The 21,790-nt window shown below is 31.3% G+C and overlaps 1 protein-coding gene across 10 annotated transcripts in view; it reads left to right on the top strand.

The window, feature by feature from the left end:
- Window positions 1-21,790, top strand: part of LOC132753345 (uncharacterized) — a 59,085-nt gene that overhangs the window by 17,674 nt on the left and 19,621 nt on the right. For 4 of the 10 annotated variants that reach the window (XM_060743785.1, XM_060743788.1, XM_060743791.1 and 1 more), the window contains 5 exons: window positions 1,687-1,755; window positions 3,026-3,055; window positions 8,601-8,695; window positions 10,079-10,153; window positions 16,544-16,629. In XM_060743785.1, the coding sequence (XP_060599768.1) occupies window positions 1,687-1,755; window positions 3,026-3,055; window positions 8,601-8,695; window positions 10,079-10,153; window positions 16,544-16,629 (355 nt within the window). Of the gene's footprint in view, window positions 1-1,686; window positions 1,756-3,025; window positions 3,056-8,600; window positions 8,696-10,078; window positions 10,154-12,757; window positions 12,794-16,543; window positions 16,630-21,790 lie in introns of all 10 variants that reach the window. The other 6 variants (XM_060743790.1, XM_060743786.1, XM_060743792.1 and 3 more) reach the window with 6 other exon arrangements.

The raw sequence follows: 21,790 nt of genomic DNA, 5'->3' as shown, positions 1-21,790 counted from the left end.
CATCCATAGAAAGAAATTTAACAGTCATATGCATCTAAATCTTTCTTTGTGAAGACATTCATGAAATGCATTCCATAATGTAATCCATGGTAAATAATTCATCATTCAACCATCTATAGAACTCTAGAAATACATTTCTAGAAAACTATCAATGTTCACCTATACATGAACATCACCAATAACTATCACATTTCATCCATTTATGAAATAATGAAATGCTATTCATCATCAATTCTTTGTCTTGTTATAAAGTACTCACGTCCTAAATTTGTTACATTTATATCTAAACACACAACTGTAGATACTCAAGTCCAAAAAACACCTTAACGTATCAACATTAAGTATGCAAGTCCCATATATGGTACATCTAAACACACCAACATAAAGTACTCGAGTCGTAATTGTGGTATATCTAAACATGCTGATATTAAGTACTCAAGTCCTAAATATGGTACATCTAAACACACCAGCATTAAGTTCTCAAATCCTAATTGTGTTATATCCAAACACACCAACATTTAGTACCCAAGTCCTAATTGTGGTATATCTAAGCACATAAGTATTCAAGTCCTAAATATGATACATTTAAACACAGTAACATTAAGTATGATCTTTGACATTATTTGTTTTGCAGATCCATACTATACATATTCACCAATTAATCAATGTCTAAGCTAAAATATTCACAACATACAGAATAATTATCTTTTTCTTATATTTATCTACAGTATATAACTCCTATAAAACATGTTAAACTTGACGTCATAGATTCACCAAATTGTTTTATATCTGAACATTACACAATGTCTGTTTATATCTCAATATTTTATCATATCTACATATAAACACATAGCTGACACTTTGTCTCTCTGTCTATGCCTGTTTGTAACTCAGTATTTCTTCATGTCTACGAATAGATACATATCTGACATTCATTCCAACACAATGTCTATTTTTAACTCAACCTTACACCATGTCTATTTTTAACACAGTCTGTCACCATGGCTATTTTTAGCTTAGTCTGTTACTATATCTATATTCACTTATGATTACTTCAAGTCTAATAATAGTTAAAGTCACACTGTTTTCCCTACTATTCAAGCTCACAAAAACAAAGTTCCTATCAAATTCTTCCGATTATACCATGCCTATTTAATGCTTTATGTGCTATAATACATGTGTATATGGCTAGAGTGACGACCATCAAAATTATTTCTACCATTGCCAAGCTTTCAACCATTCACATGTGTTAGCGCTCTGGTGTGTGTGTGTTTGTTTGTTTGTTTGTTTGTTTGTTTTTCAACTGTATATATAAATCATTGGTGAATTTATTTTCAGGTTTTGCCATTAACAGTACGACTCAATAGAAATTGTTTTATATTTAGCAAAGACTTGAGGTGAAGGTTAAAAGTTTTGACTGAATCTGTAGACCAATCCAAAAATGAGACTTTATGATTGGTCAATTCAAAATTGTCCAATCAGAATTCAAATTGTATGACAGTTCGCATGATTCAAGTTACACAACTTTTGACCTATACCTTGAGTTGACTTATTATTTGAGTCATGAATATGCATATTTATATATTGCTGGTTTATTTTTGCTGTAAATGTTATTTATTCATTGTATACATGTAAATTATTCTTTGATAGTTTTTGGATGTAGTAAATGAATTATTTGTGTTGAAGCAGTAACGATATTGAAAAATGGTTGTCGGAGAAGAAAAACAATAGAGGGTTGTACAGAAATAACATCAGGTTAACCCTGCACACATTTGCATAAACAATATAAGTGTATTGCATGTTGGGACAGTTTTTACATATATTCATTTACAGCATGTTTTATGTAAAATCAGTTAAGTGTTGGTGATTTTTTTACAAGCTTAATTATTTCATCGTCCAAAATTTGTCTAAGGATTGAAAAGAAAAATAGGAGAACTCAGAATTGCTGTTGATGATATTATTCAAATGTAAATATTTTCATGAAGTCATTAAGTACTATATAATTTATACTGTAAAAGCCTTTTTCGTCTGTCAGATGTGGTATATTGTTTATATCTAAGAAAAAAAAAAGTATGATACAAACATTTAGATGATCAGTTAATACTCTCACTTATGTCACTTTTACAGAACCATTTCTTATTCATGCATGTTTTTTAATGTTTATGATAATTATTTTTTGCACATGGCATGTTGGGATTGAATAGTTTCTTGTAAAACACAGTTTTTTAATTTTTTTAGTGAAATTGATATTTCACAATTTTCAATTTTTTCTAAATTTGTTTTGCAATATGAAACACTTCTTGTTAGATGTGAATTTTTGCATGGGTAGTTTATATGCAGGGTGTCTTTATGTATTTTTCATTATTTTTCCAAATATACAGTCTTGTATTTGTAAAAAAACATATTTAAGATATTTATATTTCCTATGCACTTTTGTGTACACCCCTTCACATATTCCTTCCATATAGTAAACTTTAAATTTCTAGCATTCAATAGTTTTTGTAATAGATGAAAAAGTATTTTAACAGAAAATTAATTAATTTATTCTTGAATTCTAGAAATTGTCATAGAAAAGCATTTTAAATACTGATTTTAGTTTCATTGTATCTGACATTAAATGAACACATATACATTTCTAACATTCAAATTTTTTGTAATAGATGAAAGAGTATTTTTACAGAAAACTAATTAATTAATTATTGAATTCTAGATATTGTAATAGAAAAGAATTTTAAATACTGATTTTAGTTTCATTGTATCTGACATTAAATGAACACATATACATGTATCTTAAATTGTAAGTGAAATATTGTTAGAAAAACATCATAAATAACAACAACAACAATATTCTCATTTTATGATTTTCTAGGCAGATTTTCTCAGTGGTTCTGATAATGTATAAATAGATTGAAACACTTTAATGATTTTTCTTAATGAGGACACTGAGTCACAAAATAATATATCAGATCTTTACCATTGAAATATATACAAATATTATTATAACTTTGTTGTTTACCAATTGCAGCTCTATACCTGAAATAAAAGAGGATATAATGTAAGTTTTAAACCAAAACCCCACATTTCACAACCATAGGCATTATATTTTCTTGGTTCCTAGCTTCACACTGGTTTTGCAGAATTGATTTTCACACAAGACACATTTAGAGCATTGATTCATGTATAGTATATCATCAAAACCTGAAGTGAAACTGCCATACAAAATTATAAACTTTGCGAAAGTCATAAAAATTTTGAGCCAATCCAAAGCCATGTGTCAAATGTAGTTCTTCTGTAAGTTAAAATCTGATAGGAGCATTTTGTCTGAGGGGGAATATTCATATGGAGTACATGTATAATATTATGGAGATGGTAAATTTGCCATACGTTAATATGTGAAGCCATGTACTAAGTTAAGAAATGCATCTTCCTTGCTCACTTTATAATTACTATTTCAATAAAATTATCATAAAATATGTAATCCTCACTAAAATTCTGTGGATAGGCAAAATCCTTATGTAACCTTACATTTAAACTTGTTCAAAGCTCAAAAGACAACATTTAACAACCTATTGTCTTGCATTTTTATCAAAGAGAATAAGATGATTGTGTTTCCTTAGATATAATTATAAGTAAATTCTATATTTTTGTGTGACTTTTTGGTGTTTAATACACAATATTTAACCTACAATTTATCACATCCATGTTCTATTCTGCTCTGTTCACATTTAATTTCATTTATCCTCTCCTTTACTTATTAATAGCCAAAAGTGAAAAATCTGTTATTGGTATATTAAGATAAAAAAAAAAACTTCAACAGAAGATTTTTTTGCACTAGTCAATTCAAAAAAAGAGGCCTCTCATTCTAGGGGGGAATATTAGGGACTTTGATTTTGGGATTTTCAATCCCCTGGCAAAGGCCAGACACTTTGGGGACAATTAAATATAAAATGCCCCATTGTTGCAGGTAAAGAAAATTAATATGCTCCATAAAACAAAAACCACTACACTGACTTTGCAGTGAAGGTAAAATTTCGGCCCATTTTACATACTTTCTTCTGACCCCTGCCTGTGAGGCTAGAGGGGCTTGGTTACAATTAACAGGTGAAATAGACTTAAGCTTATTAAATTCTCACATCATTTATTTTTATTACCTTTTTATGAGATTTATAATAATGCTTTTTGTTTTAAATGTGAAATGTCATTTCATTTAAAGGTACAGGTTCATGGTTGCAAAGGTTTTCATTTCAGTTTGCAACAGTTTTGGGGATTATGTTTTGAAATTTTGAAGTGATTTAGTATTGTTAACAGTACAGTGAAATTGAATGGCATTTCTGCTTTGTAAATTTTTAATTTGATGGATATTTGATAAATGTTTTCTATATTTTTTATATTATTCAAGATCCATGGATATTCTGATAAATGTTTTCTACTTTATATTTAAGATCCATGGATATTTGATGTTTTCTATATAATACATGATCCATGGATAATTGATAAATATTTCTATAATGTACAAGATCCATAGATAATTGATAAATGTTTTCTATATTAGACAAGATCCATGGATAATTGATAAAAAAATTTCTATAATATTCAAGATCCATTGATATTAAATATTTTTTCTCTATTATTCAAGATCCATGGATATTTGATTAACGTTTTCTATATTATACAAGATCCATGGATAATGCATATTATTAAATATTCAAGATCCAAAATTATTGGATATTTGACAAATGTTTTCTATATTATAGTTACAATATCCATGGATTTTTTTGATGTGTTCTGTATTATTCAAGATCCATGTTTATTACATGCTTTTCGGTGGTTTATAGAAATATATCAGTGGTTTAAAACTGGTAATTTCACTGTTTGAAACAGTGAAATTACCACTTTGATAATTTCACTGTTTTGAATTTAAGCCCCTTACGTTGTTTCAGTGAAATACCAGCGTGCACAGTACTGGGTACCAACTTAATGACGTGACGTCGTAAATGACGTCACATTGTATTATTATTTGGCGCGCTTTTCATTCAGTATTAGGTTTAATGTCTTTTTAAAACGTTTCTTTGCATGTAATAAAAAGAAAATTTGTTTAGTTTAGTGTAAGATCGAAATATATTTCACCTTGTGAACACCAAAAGTTCATATTTCACTCGTGGCTGCGCCACTCGTGAAATATACATTTTGGTGCTCACTCGGTGAAATATATTCTGATCTTACACTGAACTAAACAAATATCCTCTATATATTTGATAAATATTTTCTATCATATTGAAAATCCATGGATTAATTTAAATTATGTGGATATGTGTAAATACACAACATGGGGAAGGAAACAAGCAAACACTGTTTTATCTTATCTATCTTTGTATAAGAATATCAAACCTTTAATCTAGTCATACAACTAAAAGTGTATCATAAATTAAAATAACTCTTTATATTTTATGTTCACATTATTTATATTTCTAGCTTTTTAAGTGCTAAAAAAATCTGTCTAAAAAAAGACAAAACCAACCATACTTGATTTATGAATCTCTTAAGTTCTGAACGACTTGTCATATTGTGTGTGTGTCTGACTGCTAGAGTATGCCTTTAATGATATCAATAATGCATTCAATTGATTGTTTGATGTGAAAAAAGTAGGCAATTGAAAAAAAATAATGCAAAAAAACTTGAACATGGAAAGATAGGCAGACAATAGGTGGCTATAATATTTTAAGGCCAAAAGAAGAAATATGTCTGTTTCTGGCCTACCAAAGTCATACAAGGTAAGAAGTCAATAATTGAATAAAATATTTTGAGACCAAAAATAAACTATGTCTACTTCCGGTTTAGTAAAGGACCTTAAATTTGGTTTCTGATTTACCAAAGGATCGTAAATTCAGTTTCTTGTTTAACATTAGTTACAAAAAACCCAAAATTCAGTTTTTGGTTTTACTGGTTTACCAAAGGACCATATTAAAGGTTTTTTTTTGGTTTAAACGGTCTTTTAATTCAGTTTCTGATTCACCAAAGGACCATAAATGTTTTTACTGGTTAACCAAAGGACCAGAAGTTCTTTTTTGATTTAAAAGGTCTTTTAATTCACTGTTCCTGATTCACCAAAGGATTATAATTTTTTTAACTGGTTTACCAAAGGACCTTAACTTCAGTTTATAGTTTAAAAGCTCCTTTAATTCAGTTTACTGATTTACCAAAGGACCTTAAATTCATTTTCTGGTTTACCAGATGACCTTAAGTTTTTTGTTTAAAAGTTACTTTAGTTCAGTTTGGTTTCTGATTCACAAAAGTACCTTATGAGATTCTTTTACTGATTTAACGATGACCTTAAATTCAGTTTCTGATTAGCCAAAGGACTTTTAATTCAGTTTTTGGTTTAAAAGTTCCTTTAATTCACCAAAAGGACCTTAAATTCAGCTTACTGGTTTGCCTAAAATTTGTCTTGTTTCCACAGCTTTTTTTTGAATAAAATATAAAACAGAAAATAAAATTATATAATGCAATGTTTTTTCTCTCAATGTTTACATTAGAAAGATGATCATTTTTTAAAACAGTTATTTATATTTTGTCCAAAATTTCAGATTTTTTTTTTGGCCTTATGTGATATTATATTTTTGTGTAAGTGCAGTATAACTTAATATTGCAGTTATTAAATATTTAAGCGTTACATGGTATAGTTTGTAAAGCCTCCTGTAGTTTGAAGTTTAATGTATAAGGTGTATACGCCCTCACTTTTATTGAAATATCATAAATCGCATAACTTTGTTGTAGTTACTTCATCAATATTGATAAATCCTCTAGTGTTTTTTGTTGGTTTTTTTTTTTTAATTTTTTGAAATTATAGGTTTAAGGATAGTGACTAAGTTAAACAAAAAATAGACATTTTTAGCCACACAAATATGAACATTCAGTAATTATTTATTGCATATGTTTCGGCTATATGCCTTCATCAGTGCAAAACATAATAAAATTGTTATATTTTTATGCCCCCCTTCGAAGAAGAGGGGGTATATTGTTTTGCTAATGTCGGTCTGTCCGTCTGTCGGTCTGTCGGTCTGTCCGTCGGTAGACCACATGGTTTCCGCTGATTATCTTGAAAAGTATTTATCACAAAGTCTTCATATTTTACATAGTGATTGGTCATAACTAGTAGATGACCCCTATTGATTTTGGGGTCACTAGGTCAAAGGTCAAGGTCACAGGGACCTTAAATGTCAAAATGGTTTCCGCTGATTATCTTAAAAAGTATGTATCACAAAGTCTTCATATTTCACACAGTGATTGGTCATAACTAGTAGATGACCCCTATTGATTTTGGGGTCACTAGGTCAAAGGTCAAGGTCACAGGGACCTTAAATGTCAAAATGGTTTCCGCTGATTATCTTAAAAAGTATGTATCACAAAGTCTTCATATTTCACACAGTGATTGGTCATAACTAGTAGATGACCCCTATTGATTTTGGGGTCACTAGGTCAAAGGTCAAGGTCACAGGGACCTTAAAATGTGAAAATAATTTCTGCTGATTATCTTAAAAAGAATTCATCACAAAGTCCTCATATTTCACATAGTGATTGGTCATAGCTAGTAGATGACTCCTATTGATTTTGGGGTCACTAGGTCAAAGGTCAAGGTCACAGGGGCTGTAAATGTCAAAAGGGTTTCCGCTGATTATCTTGAAAAGTATTCATCACAAAGTCTTCATATTTCACCTAGTTATTGGTCATAAGTATTAGATGACCTCTATTGATTTAGGGGTCATTAGGTCAAAGGTCAATGTCACATGGGCCTTAAATGTCAAAATGGTTTCCGTTGATTTTTCCATAATTGAACACTTCCATGTACCCATTTTTGGCAAGTTTCTTTAATAAAATTACCAATTATGTGAGTCAATGGCTAGTAAGGGGGGTATATGTGTCGTTCGACATTCTTGTTTATATATTATACTTGTATATATTTTTTTTAAGTTAAACAATTTAATACAAGCTTAAGTTAGGGTGTAAATTCATGTTTCTTTCTTATTTAAATGTGCATTTTATATTTATTCTGTGTATCTTATACTCATTATTTATTTTGTGCATTTTACGGTAAAATGTTACTTTGTTTCTTGTAGAATTCATAAAGAGAAATGTAAATGTTGTTTCATGTAGATTTTATATAGAGAAAAAGTTGTTGTTTTTTTCCATAAATTCCAGTATTCATATATTTAGGTGAATGTCAATCAATCATTTCCTACAATTTCAATAAACCAATCAAAATTATAATGTTTATACAAGAAAAGACAATGGGTTAAATTGAAGCTTAACTTTGATTTTTTTTCTGGTTTATATAATTATATATAGAAAATATAAGATATACAGATGCTTAAATGGTAAAGAATACAATATTCAGTGCTGAAAAATATTATCATTAACCAGCAGCACTAAAACAATTTAAGATATGGAGGATAATTACTAAATTGTATGACTACCTTAGGCATTAAAGTTTAAGAGCTTTTATTGTATCATACATTTTATGACCTTTAATTGAATAGTTCAAAGGTCAGATCATAAATACCATAGTAAAATGTCTATAAATAGAATTTCAATGTTATTTGCAGACCAAGCGGCACCGAAGGACGCCCTGGTTCCCCAAGTTCTCTGGATGGTGACAGCCGGTTAGAAGATGATAATCAGCAACCGGTTACCGGAATAGGTAACCTTCTTTAATATTATCATTAGAAAGAAGCATATCAATCCTCATAAAAAGTAGTTCCAAAGTTATCATTCTGTCATTCAAAAGTATATCTAAGCAACAAATGTATCTTTTTCGTGTAGAACCATATGTGAAGAGAATGTAGTGCTCTATGTAAATTTCTTTCTTTATTAACTGTAATAACATCATGTAAACTATCCTTAATTAATTTAAGTATATGTAGTTCTTAGTTTATCATTTGTACTTGTACTTGTATTTTTTTCTCATTTTAGTCTATAATTCTTTATCAAAAAGTAGTTCCTTGATTATCATTCCTCATAAAAAAGTAGTCCCAAGTTTATCATTCCTCCTCAAAAAAGAAGTTCATAGTTTATCATTCCTCCTCAAACATAGTTTATCATACCTCATCAAAAATAGTTTCTAGTTTATCATTCCACAACAAAAGTAGTTTCTAATTTATCATTCCTCATAAAAAGTAGTTCCAAGTTTATCATTCCACAACAAAAGAAGCAGTATTGTTATTCCTAAAGAATTAATAGAAATTTATATTCTGCTATAGAGCAACATTTTTATGTCTAGTCAATTCTTGTTTTAAAGTTTGTACTCTTAGTACCTCTTATTTTGAAATAGAACTATGTTTGCTTTAAATATCTCAGGATCCAAATATTTGTCTTAAATATCAAATTCAAAATATGTTACCACATGTATATATGAGGTTCTAATTCATTTTTAAGTTGATGGGTTAAAGTAATTTATTTATTTTTATGTTAATCATCTTTATTTATTTATATAAGTAATTCTTTAAAGAAGGTAGGAAAAAAATATGAATTGGAAGGCAATGGCTGGAAGATAAGTTCCTGCAACCCAGGGTTGGTGGGTTCAAGCAATGCTTTGGTCACAACCATTTTTCATCATATGACACTAGCAGGGTTGTCATTGATTTGAGGCTGTCATTTTTGGTTTTTATCACATACAGCAAAGCAAGTTTCGAGGTGGCCGAAACAGCCATTTTGGCCTTCAGCTGCCTCTTAGTGACAACCCTGCACTAAGTGCTGATTAGTTCCAGACATTTTGACTGGGAAGTCAGGTTCTAACAAGATGCAAGCTTCCTTCACAAAAATTGAGCTGTATCATGACAAAACCAACATAGTGGGTTTGCGACCTGCATGGATCCAGACAAGCCTGCGCGCAGTCTGATCAGGATCCACGCTGTTTGCTATCAGTTTCGGTACTTGTAATAGGGTTTATAAGCAAACAGCATGGATCCTGATCAGACTGCGCTGATGCGCAGACTGGTCTGGATCCATGCTGGTCACAAACGCACTATGTTGGTTTTGTCATGATGCGGCTCAATTATGTTTAAACTGAATAAAAAATTTTCAGAAGTAAGACTGAGTTCTCCGATAAAATCGGATCGAAGTGACGATCGTAGGTCCAAAGCTGAAGATTTGTTAAGTTGTAAGTTATTGGTTGTGCACTTATTGGCTATCTGCATGCAGTGTCAAACAGATTTTAGAAGCTAATTTCATCAGCACTAGTGCAATTTTATGTTTTATTAATTGTGTGATAACAAAACAAGTGTGATAAAAAAAAAATTTTTTTTGACACATGTGGAAGGCACTTTGAGACAGTTTGCAAAATTGTTTAATGCTTTTATTTTTTATAGTATAAATTTTGTTATATATCTGATGTGTATTGGATTCCTTAATAAGTGAACTTAACAAGATTTTGGGATTTAATAAAAAGTGTTGCTGTGTCTGTCTGTCTCTTAGTTGTGCGAGCTAACATTTGAAAACTTATGTGGCTAGAGGAACAATAGGTAACTGTACTTTCTCTTTTATGTCATTCATTCCGTAAGGCTTTTATTTGGATATTTTCCTTTATTTTGCTAAAAGAACAATAGAGAAAAAAAAGAATATCCACATAAGTACAAGTCTTGTTAGAACGTCCATGTGCACTAACGTCCTAACAAACTAACAAATGGATGGTTAGGTAGTTCAGAAAAACAAAGAATAGCAATCAATCAGTTAGTCAATCAATCAATCAATCAATCTTCAATGGCATGAATATGCTGTACCTTTGTTCATATAGGTAAATAAAACCTTTCAGCTCCAGCTTGGGTTATAACAAACCTAAAGGAATGGTGGCATAGTAGTTAAGGTGTATGCCTCTCAACCCAGGAATCATGGGTTCGAGCCCTACTCATGTCATGATCATATTTCCTCATTTAACACCAGTACTGGTTAGTTCCAGAAAGCGAACTCGAAAGTGATTAATATCAGTTGCAAGAACTTGTTTCACAATCAAGCTATAAAAAAATATGTTTAAGTTATGATGGACCTCACAGTGCCACCCGAGTATATAAGATTCAGACTACCCTGTTCCTTATGTGTAGTCTGACCAGTCTCCATACAATGGCAACTTTACCTATACATTTTGCTATTCAATCCCTTAAAACAGCTCATGGGCTGACCTTAATTCACAGCCAGGCGAGTTCATTATACAAACTCTGCTGAATAGGGCTTAAAAAGAAAAAAAGAAAAAAAAATCGAGAAAAAAAATTTAATGCAATATTATTACATGTAGATACATGTACAGGACATGAAATTAGAGAATAACTTTCTTTTTTGCTTAAAGCTAGTTCTCAGTACCATGTAAACAGTCACTTTTTTCACCAGTTTGAACTTGATTTGCTAGCTAGATTTTTAAAATCTTTTTTTAAATCATTTAATATGTTAACTTCATCAGTCTTACAGATGAAGGGAAGTAACTCAGAGAAAGTTAGGGTTATACTTTATTACCTCCCTTATATTACTATTTATCATCAAAGTTCTAACTCTGTGATATTTTGTGTCTTTTGGTAAAATATTGCCTATGTACAAGGGGCAATAATGATTTCGTCTGCTTCCACTCTAGAGCCATGACAACATACAGGCTAGGTTTAATAATAGCAAGCCTCTTAGATGAGCCAAAAAATTTCAAGACAATCAACTTTAAGAAAAAATGTACTAAGTTTTTAAGAAAATAAGAATAAACACAATTCAAGCTATGATTTACATGTTACACTGTATTTGCAATGAATGTCTGATTTTTGAGTAATAATCACCATTTTCTATTGCCTTACTAATGCAAAAAGGGCTATTTTGCATATTTTGACTTTTATTTGGTAGCTTACTTGGATTGAACTTAACCTTTTGAATGTGTAAATTACTTTCTTTGTTCACTTGACAAAGTATTATTTTTTTAAACGTTTTAAAAAATTTTCATGAAAATTAGTATGAATCTGGAGACATGCTGCTTTATACTATTACGTTCCTGACTTAAGTTTTCATTCTATTGAAACCCCTTGAAATGGAATTGAGCAGTTCCAATTTCGAAGTAAGACAAGTATATTTTATAATTTTAGGTATGTAAAAGTTAATATAATAAGCAAAGCAATGCTCGTTATTAAGATGGACAGTTTTGATTTATTATTTAGACATTCAAACAACCTCTACAGAGCTTGACCCTTTTTACCACGTTCCCATGTTGTTGATATGACTCTGTAAAAATGGTATTACACGGCATTGCATATATTTTGACATGACGTCACTTGCGTTATACAAGCATATTATTAAGATGCACTAAATGTAAGCGTTACACTAAAGGCATCTTAATGAATAAATGATTATTTTAATGGTAAAAATGGCTCAATTTTAGGTGTGTGATAAAAAGAATATTAAATTCATGTAGGTTCATTACTAAATTTATTGAACTTGTTGAAATAAAATAATATTATGCTAGCCAGAGGCTTCAGGGTAATATAATTTTTCTACAACTCATTCAATTATAAAATTCAGTATTGAACCTACACTCATTCAATGTCCTCTATGTGAGGTTGATATCTTGGTTGTTGCAGAAAGGGTATTGCTCTGCAGAGGTTAAATTTATTATGAAGTCTTATATTTTTGGAATAAATGTTACTCAGTTGTTAAACAGAGGTTGTTGCTCTACAAAGGGGACCTTTCTACAGAGATTGCACTATATTACATGTATGTAATCAAGCTACAACTTTGTTTTCAGGGCGAAAGAATATGTATAGATACAGATATTATACTGGTATATTATTTCTTTGAAAAAAATCCCATTACTTGAAGCAGATTTTATTTTATCTTTTTTTATGCCCCCCTTCGAAGAAGAGGGGGTATATTGTTTTGCTAATGTCGGTCTGTCTGTCGGTCCGTCGGTAGACCACATGGTTTCCGCTGATTATCTTGAAAACTATTTATTACAAGGTCTTCATATTTCACATAGTGATTGGTCATAACTAGTAGATGACCCCTATTGATTTTGGGATTACTAGGTCAAAGGTCAAGGTCACAGGGGCCTTAAATATCAAAATGGTTTCCGCTGATTATCTTGAAAAGTATTCATCACAAAACTGTCATACTTCACATAGTGATTGATCATCACTAGTAGATGACCATAATAATTTTGGGGTCACTAGGTCAAAGGTCAAAGTCACAGGGGCCTTAAATGTCAAAATGGTTTCCGCTGATTATCTTGTAAAGTATTCATCACAAAGTCGTCATACTTCACATAGTGATTGGTCATAACTAGTAGATGACCCCTATTGATTTTGGGGTCACTAGGTCAAAGGTCAAGGTCACAGGGGCCTTAAAGGTCAAAATGGTTTCCGCTGATTATCATGTAAAGTATTCATCACAAAGTCGTTATACTTCACAAAGTGATTGAGCATAACTAGAAGATGAGCCCTATTGATTTTGGGGTCACTAGGTCAAAGGCCAAGGTCACAGGGGCCATAAATGTCAAAATGGTTTCTGCTGATTATCTTTGAAATTATTCATCACAAAGTCTTCACATTTCACATAATGATTGGTCACAACCAGTATATAAGCCCTATTGATTTTGGGGTCACTAGGCCAAAGGTCAAGGTCACAGGGGTCTTAAATATCAGAATGGTTTCCACTGATTATCTTGAAAACTATTCATCCCAAAGTCTTCATGTTTCACATATTGATTGGTTATAACTAGTAGAAGACCCCTATTGATTTTGGGGTCACTAGGTCAAAGGTCAAGGTCACAGGGGCCTTAAATGTCAAAATGGTTTCTGCTGATTATCTTGAAAAGTATTGATCACAAAGTCTTCATCTTTCACATATAGATTGGTCATAACTAGTATATGACCCCTATAGATTTTGGGGTCACTAGGTCAAAGGTTCACAGGGGCATTGAATGGTAATATGATTTCCGCTTATTATCTTGGTTACTATTTATCACAAAGTCGTCATATTTCACATATTGATTGGTCATAACTAGTAGATTACCCCTATTGATTTTGGGGTCACTAGGTCAAAGGTCAAGGTCACAGGGGCCTTGAATGGTTATATGATTTCTGCTTATTATCATGGTCACTATTTATCACAAAGTCTTCATATTTCACATATAGATTGGTCATAACTATTAGATGACCCCTATTGATTTTAGGGTCACTAGGTTAAAGGTCAATGTCACAGGGGCCTTAAAAGTCTGAATGGTTTCTGCTGATTTATCATGAAAAGTATTCATCGCAAAGTCTACATATTTCACATACTGATTGGTCATAACTAGTACATTACCCCTTTTGATTTTGGGTCACTAGGTCAAAGGTCAAGGTCACAGGGGTCTTAAATGTCAGAATGGTTTCCGCTCATTATCTTGGTTACAATTCATCACAAAGTCGTCATATTTCACATATTGATTGGTCATAACTAGTGGATGACCCCTATTGATTTTGGGGTCACCAGGTCAAAGGTCAAGGTCACAGGGTCTTTGAATGGTAGAGGATTTCAGCTCATTATCTTGAAAGATAATTATCACAAAGTCTTCATATTTCACATATTGATTGGTCATAGCCAACAGATGACCCGTATTGCTTTTTGGGTCACTAGTCCTGAGGGGCCTTAAATCATTTAAATGTGAGAATAGTTTCCGCTTTTTATCTTGAAAACTATTTATCACAAAGTCTTCATATTTCTAATATTGATTGATCATAACTAATAAGTGACCCCTTTAGATTTTGTGGTAATTAGGTCAAAGGTCAAAGTCACAGGGGCCTTAAATGTCTCATTATCTTGAAAACTATTCATTGCAAAGTCTTCATTATTTTTCTTTTTTCCATCATTGAATACTTCATTGTACCCATTTATGGCAAGTTTCTCTAATTACCAATAATGTGAGTCAAGGGCTAGAAAGGGGGCATATGTGTCGTTAGACATTTCTTGTTGTCTTTAAATTTTTATAAAAGCAATGGTTATATGGCAAAGTTTGTTCATCCCAACTTTCCCTCGGGTGTAGGTCTGATTTTTCAAATTAGATTTTATTTTTCCCTTTTTGCTGGTGATCATATTTTCTTCATTTAAGAGTAATAGATTTTTCATTGCATTATTTTGTACATTTAAGCCTGATTATATGGATTCATTATGCAAAAGGGGATTGCTGACAGTGTGGGTTCAAGCCCTTACAGGGACATGCCATAGTTTCCTTGAGCAAGAAATTTTACAATTATTGCTTAGTACTGGTTGGTTCCAGGAACAGAGTGTTTCAATAAGCTTATAGGTTCAACACAATCTAACACAATCACAAACTAAAATTTGTATAAACTAAAAGAGGGTTGGTCTAATTTTTCAGAAAAACACCCTTTTAACACATAAGGGAGGGATTTATATATAATTATCATTTTAGAACTTGTTTTTAAGAAATAATTTATTAGGTAACACACATTATTACAAAATGTAGACAGTAAGAAATTAAAAAAAAAAAACTTTAGTATTATTTTTTGCATAACTTAGGTATCTAAAAAAATTAAAATAAAAAAATTTGGAGACATATAATGTAATGTACATTATATTTCATATACAAAATGTATTTCATGGCCTCGTTAATATATTGTCCATTTTCAGGTATTATTTCTTTTTATTTCAATTATTATAAAGTTTGGAAAAGGAGTTTTATGAAATGTAGTTGCTTTTTTACATTGCTGCCAGACTATGCATTGAATTGTTTGATTGTTTAAGATGCGATGCCTTAACTCTATCCCGCTTTGCCACACCTAACAGCAATTATAGCTGTCAATCTATTATTTAGATATAAAATTTTTGATTTTTGTATTTAACTTGATTGATAGATTTAAGAGTTAAAGTTAATTGCTTTAATTTGATATTGAAACTTAACTTCAAAATAAACAATTGTATCATAGTTTTGATTTAGGGTTAAAATCAATGATCTTGTTGTAAGGTGGTTTCTAAGCAAAGGTTTTTTTTATATGTCACTGTTAATTGTACAAGTAAAGATGAATTTAAGATTATGTCACAATCATTTCATTTATAGTTTTTTTTTGTTCGGAAGAGGACATTTATACAATTTGCACTGTTCATGTATAAGAATAGTGAAATTTTATTTTAAGATAGGATTTTTATTACACAACTGTAGGTCAAAAATTGGTAATGAAATATTAAAATTTCAAAGACATTTTTTTATACTATTGTAGTTTCATTTATACTTAAATATTGAAATTTTCATTTTTCTTTTTCTTTTGGATATTTATTAATAAAGCCTAAAAAAATTGTAAATCTTTTAATAATTGTAAAACCTTGTTGATATGTGGATTTGTTGTGATAATTCATTACTTAAGACATAGTAAACTCAAATAAGGCTTAGTAATTATTTAACATATTTAAAAAAAATGTGTGCTCTTAAAATATATCAGTTGAAGTCATTTGTCATTTTCTGTGACAAAGAAAAATTTTGATGAAATGATTATCAAGTTTTATTGTATGATTATTTTTTTCTATTATTTCCGACTCACAGCTAGATCAGGCATGTCTATACCAGAGGAGAAGGAGGATAGAGGGGATGCTGATAATCATAAAGGTGCTTTTGATAATAAATTCAAGGTGAGTAACTCTTAAGTATTGTCCTTATTATGTTAGGTAACTCTTGTTGATGTAACTGCAGGGATAACTCTTGTTGATAATTATGTCTCCCCCACCTCGGGGGGAGACATATTGTTTTTGCCCTGTCCGTCCGTCCGTCAGTCCGTCCGTCCGTCCGTCCGTCCATTCTTCGTTTCCGGACGATAACTAGAGTTCCTTTTGATCTACAGCCCTCAAACTTCATAGGATGATTGGTCTTATAGAGCTGATGATCCCTATTGTTTTTGGGGTCAGTAGGTCAAAGGTCAAGGTCACACTGACCGTTGGTCAATTTCTCGTTTCCGGATGATAACTAGAGTTCCTTTTGACCTACAGCCCTCAAACTTCATAGGATGATTGGTCTTATAGAGCTGATGATCCCTATTGTTTTTGGGGTCAGTAGGTCAAAGGTCAAGGTCACACTGACCGTTGGTCAATTTCTCGTTTCCGGATGATAACTAGAGTTCCTTTAGACCTACAGACCTCAAACTTCATAGGATGATTGGTCTTATTGAGCAGATGATCCCTATTGTTTTTGGGGTCAGTAGTTCAAAGGTCAAGGTCACAGTGACCGTTGGTCAATTTCTCGTTTCCGGATGATAACTAGAGTTCCTTTTGACCTACAGCCCTCAAACTTCATAGGATGATTGGTCTTATAGAGCTGATGATCCCTATTGATTTTGGGTCAGTAGTTCAAAGGTCAAGGTCACACTGACCGTTGGTCAATTTCTCGTTTCCGGATGATAACTAGAGTTCCTTTAGACCTACAGACCTCAAACTTCATAGGATGATTGGTCTTATTGAGCAGATGATCCCTATTGTTTTTGGGGTCAGTAGTTCAAAGGTCAAGGTCACAGTGACCGTTGGTCAATTTCTCGTTTCCGGATGATAACTAGAGTTCCTTTTGACCTACAGCCCTCAAACTTCATAGGATGATTGGTCTTATAGAGCAGATGATCCCTATTGTTTTTGGGGTCAGTAGGTCAAAGGTCAAGGTCACAGTGACGGTTGGTCAATTTCTCATTTCCGGATGATAACTAGAGTTCCTTTTGACCTACAACCCTCAAACTTCATAGGATGATTGGTCTTATTAATCAAATGATCCCTATTGTTTTAATGGTCAGTAGGTCAAAGGTCAAGGTCACAGCGACCGTTGGTTAATTTCTCCTTTCCGGATGATAACTAGAGTTCCTTTAGACCTACAACCCTCAAACTTCATAGGATGATTGGTCTTATTGAGCAGATGATCCCTCTTGTTAATGGGGTCAGTAGGTCCATTCACAGTTATTCTCAGCAGTGGGGGAGACATGGGCTTTTTTACAAAAGCATCCTCTAGTTTACTTTTAAGGTAACTCTTGTGATTATACAAATGGTAGGTAACTCTTGTTGATAAAACACATGTTAGGTAACTCTTGTTGATATAAGCCGCCAATCTCCTACGCAGTGATCTCCCCTTATAAGTACATAGATCTCTGCCACCATGGTCCAATATATCAGAATTTCTGATATTTTATATTTTTTAGCTTTTGAATTTAATTTTCATTATTTTGTATACTTTTGATAATTTTTTGATAAACTATAACGAACGCAGGTACGAAAAGTTAAAAATAAAACAGAAAAAGAAATATGTTTTTCTGTGTAATGGTCAATATTTACATTTGAATTTCAACGTTACTTCATATGAATTTCATCATCATGTGAAGTCTGCAAAGGCATTGATTAAATTCTGTCAAGGGAGGTAATTACTGTGAGGAGTTTGATAAGCCACAATGGATAACTCTAGTTCATAGTTTACTTGTAAGGTAACTCTTGTGACTATACAAATGGTAGGTTACTCTTGTTGTGTCATCATATGTGTCATAGGCTTACCTTCTGGAGTCGGAATACAACAGTTTTGTCAAGGTTTCTATTGTGGGGGTTGGGGGGGAGGTGCCAATAAACTAGGTCATATAGGACTTTATTTGCATTGTTTGTAAAAAAAAATTGAGACTGGACTTAGAGAAATATTATAATCATTGTTGCAAGTTGTAAAAAAAAAAAATGAAATTAGAACTATATGTGTATGTATATATAATTAAGCATCAACATTGCGATATCTAAATGACACATATTACATATTTATATAGCTTACATAATATAAACTTATTAGCATATTACTCGCATAGGGGTCTATAATATGCAGATTTTTGTCAATAAATGAAGGAGTTGAGTATTGACATAGGTCAAATTTACCCACTTGAGTTTTGCCCTCTTTAAATAAGTCAGTGAAGAATCTAACAGTCTTATGGATTCATTATGGAAATTTTAGACATAATTCAGTAAGGTAGGTTCCTAATTGTTTTAAAAATTTTGCTTATTATTTAAATTTGCATACATTTTAAAGCTTTTGTTTGTTTTGTTTTTTTTATGACATAACAAACATAAACTTTTTACTGTTACATTAAAAGGATTTAAAAAGGTATTTTCTTTTAAAATTAAATTATTATTACATTTTTTTCTGATTTGGGGATTTTATTGTATGAAGTTTGCTTGTTATTACATTTTCTGATGTACCGGTAGAATATTTGTATCTGTAAATGATTGTACCGTTCAAAAAGAAAACTACTTAAGCTGATTTTTAAAGTTTCGTAAAGTTTTAAGTAATACATTTTAATGTTTTACTGTCAAAAGAGAGTGTTTTATTCTTCTTGGATTGAAGGAGTCTTGAGCACTTTACAGGGGGTATTTCAATGTTTCTCACAGTAAAAACTCTTATTGTCTGTTTAAAGTAAGGTTAAATTACCCCAATTCTCAAACATGTCTGTTTAAAATAAGGGAAAATTACCCCAATTCCCAAACATTGTAAAGTAGCTGGCAATTTTAATATAAACATTGATGATCTTGTATAAAATCGTTTGATGAGAAATTCAAACATGAAAAGCTTTTTCACGACCAGACTTTGATTTATTATTTCGATATATACACAAGCAATTTAAATTGGAAAATAATGTTTTGATCTTACTATTAACTTTAATGAAATTTGAAAAAAAAATAAAACGGGGATACCCCCCATTTAAAAAAACAAAAAACCCCCGGAAAAAGTGAAGAATTGTATGTTTAAATTTTTTTTTCTTTTTAAATTTAAAAAATTTTTCTATAAAGATATTGATTGCTTAGGTTATTTCCGAATTGTGCGTTTGAATTGCCGACATTAATTTTTTAAATCAAGCTGACCTATTGTAGTGTTTACAATGGTGAAAATAGAAATATTGTCAGCGTGCAATGGGGTACGGGGGAATCAATACACTACCTGTGTCGTGAACGGCACTGTTATGATTATATGAATTTTGCGTAGATGTTTTACAGTTGTGGAGTTTAATTGATTAACAAAACCATTAATATTAAAGTGTCGGCATCAAGTCAATTGACTTGTTGGTGGGAATGGAATATCTGCGATACCATAAGGAGCTTATTTTATATTTTATCAAAACATGTCAGTGAAAGTTTTTCAAAATTTCAATATGTAAATAGAATTTAATGCATTATTTTTTATAAACAAAAAAATGATATACTTATCAAAGCAGTCATAATCTGGAGATACACATTAAAATTGACAATGTTTTGATTCACAGAATTTAACCTCATTCATGATTTGACAAAATGGAATAAAAAATTTATGTGTTGATTTTTTTGTTACAAATGTGAAACTAAAAGAGACAACTCTAAAAGGAGGCTGTATTAAGGATTTACGCCATATATGATTATATTTGGAGAGTTTGATAGAATGTAAGATTTTTATTTTATCTCTAAGTAATGTTTTTAATGATGACTGTTCCATCTCATATTAAATGTATCAGTATTTTTTGGAAGGTTTTTGCCATTGTTTTTTTGATTAAAAAGGGACTTTTAAACCTCAGAAGTAAAAATTTTTTCTTTTTTAACACATGTAAAAATGTATTTTTAAAAATGTATTTAGAACGCAATAAAAAATAGTTATCATTGAAGGAATAAGCTCTGAAATTTAGTAAAAGTTTTGATAAAGGTAGCAAAATTTAAAAGTGGTATTCGAACTTCCATGCAAAATACTGCATTACTATAACTGTACTGATTGCCGATTGACAAAATAAGCAAAAGATGGCTTTACTAAATTGCCAGTGAATAACTTTTGAAAACTGTAATGGAACACCAAAAATAGAAAATAAAAAACTTAAAAATTGAATAAAAGAATAGCATTTTTGAGGCTTCGTGGGCCTTAAAAGTTATTTCTGAATTATCCAAAGTTGACTGTAATAGCCCATGTGTCAGACAGTTTTTACAAACAGTCTGCCATTGATACAACAATTGTAACTATTATATTATAGTAAACAGTGGTGCTACATTTATTTATAACAGCTGTACCATTATGACATTTCATAAATTCTTTAGATAATATGGCACAGTTGGTAGCTCAAAGTGACCACTATAAGTTATACCTGATCCTGACCCTGTGACATCGGACATTGACTGAGACTTCTTTCATGTCATGAATCTGTAATATATCTAAGCATTAAGAATATTTGTGGTTCATCTAATGTGCCCAGAGACCTATTCCTGTTCCTATTATCGTTTTGATTCAGCTACCCTTGAGTCTTGTTCAACTGCAGTATCATCCTTAATTCCCTTACCAGAACCTCTAGTGCATCTTGCGTTGGCTCATACAAGTACAGCTAGAACCTTGCTCTATAACTTGTCAGTGTTTGTTTTAAGGGGCTTGTTTTACATCATATCCCAAAAATCATGAAAGCAAAATAGTCCTGTGAACCATGGTCACCTAAAGGAGAGACCAAACATGGCCTTTACAGACAGGTGGTCTTTATTTGGAGGTTATTGTGTTCTCCTTAATCAATGAAGGGTTGTTGAAGAGTGGCCCTTATTTGAAGGGTGATCTTTAATTGCAGGTGTTCTTTAACACCGGTTTAATGGCAAATATAGCAGAGAGCAACTTTAATATTTTGAATTTTCTTTTGGAAGCTCGAAAGTGGTAGTTTCTTGAATTGTTAATGAGAGAATATCAAATTTCTGGTGATTTGTTTAAATATTTCATTTAAGGTAATACCAAAGCAATGTATTCTTACTGTTCTAACAGTTCAATGGTAATTTCAATGTCATATCTGAACCTTTTCTA

Source organism: Ruditapes philippinarum, unplaced genomic scaffold, assembly GCF_026571515.1.
Source record: "Ruditapes philippinarum isolate M1 unplaced genomic scaffold, ASM2657151v2 ctg2047_1_1_1_1, whole genome shotgun sequence".
NCBI classification, from domain to species: Eukaryota; Metazoa; Mollusca; class Bivalvia; order Venerida; family Veneridae; genus Ruditapes; species Ruditapes philippinarum.
The sequence above is the reverse complement of the archived record's forward strand: the minus strand, read 5'-3'. Positions and strand labels throughout refer to the sequence as shown.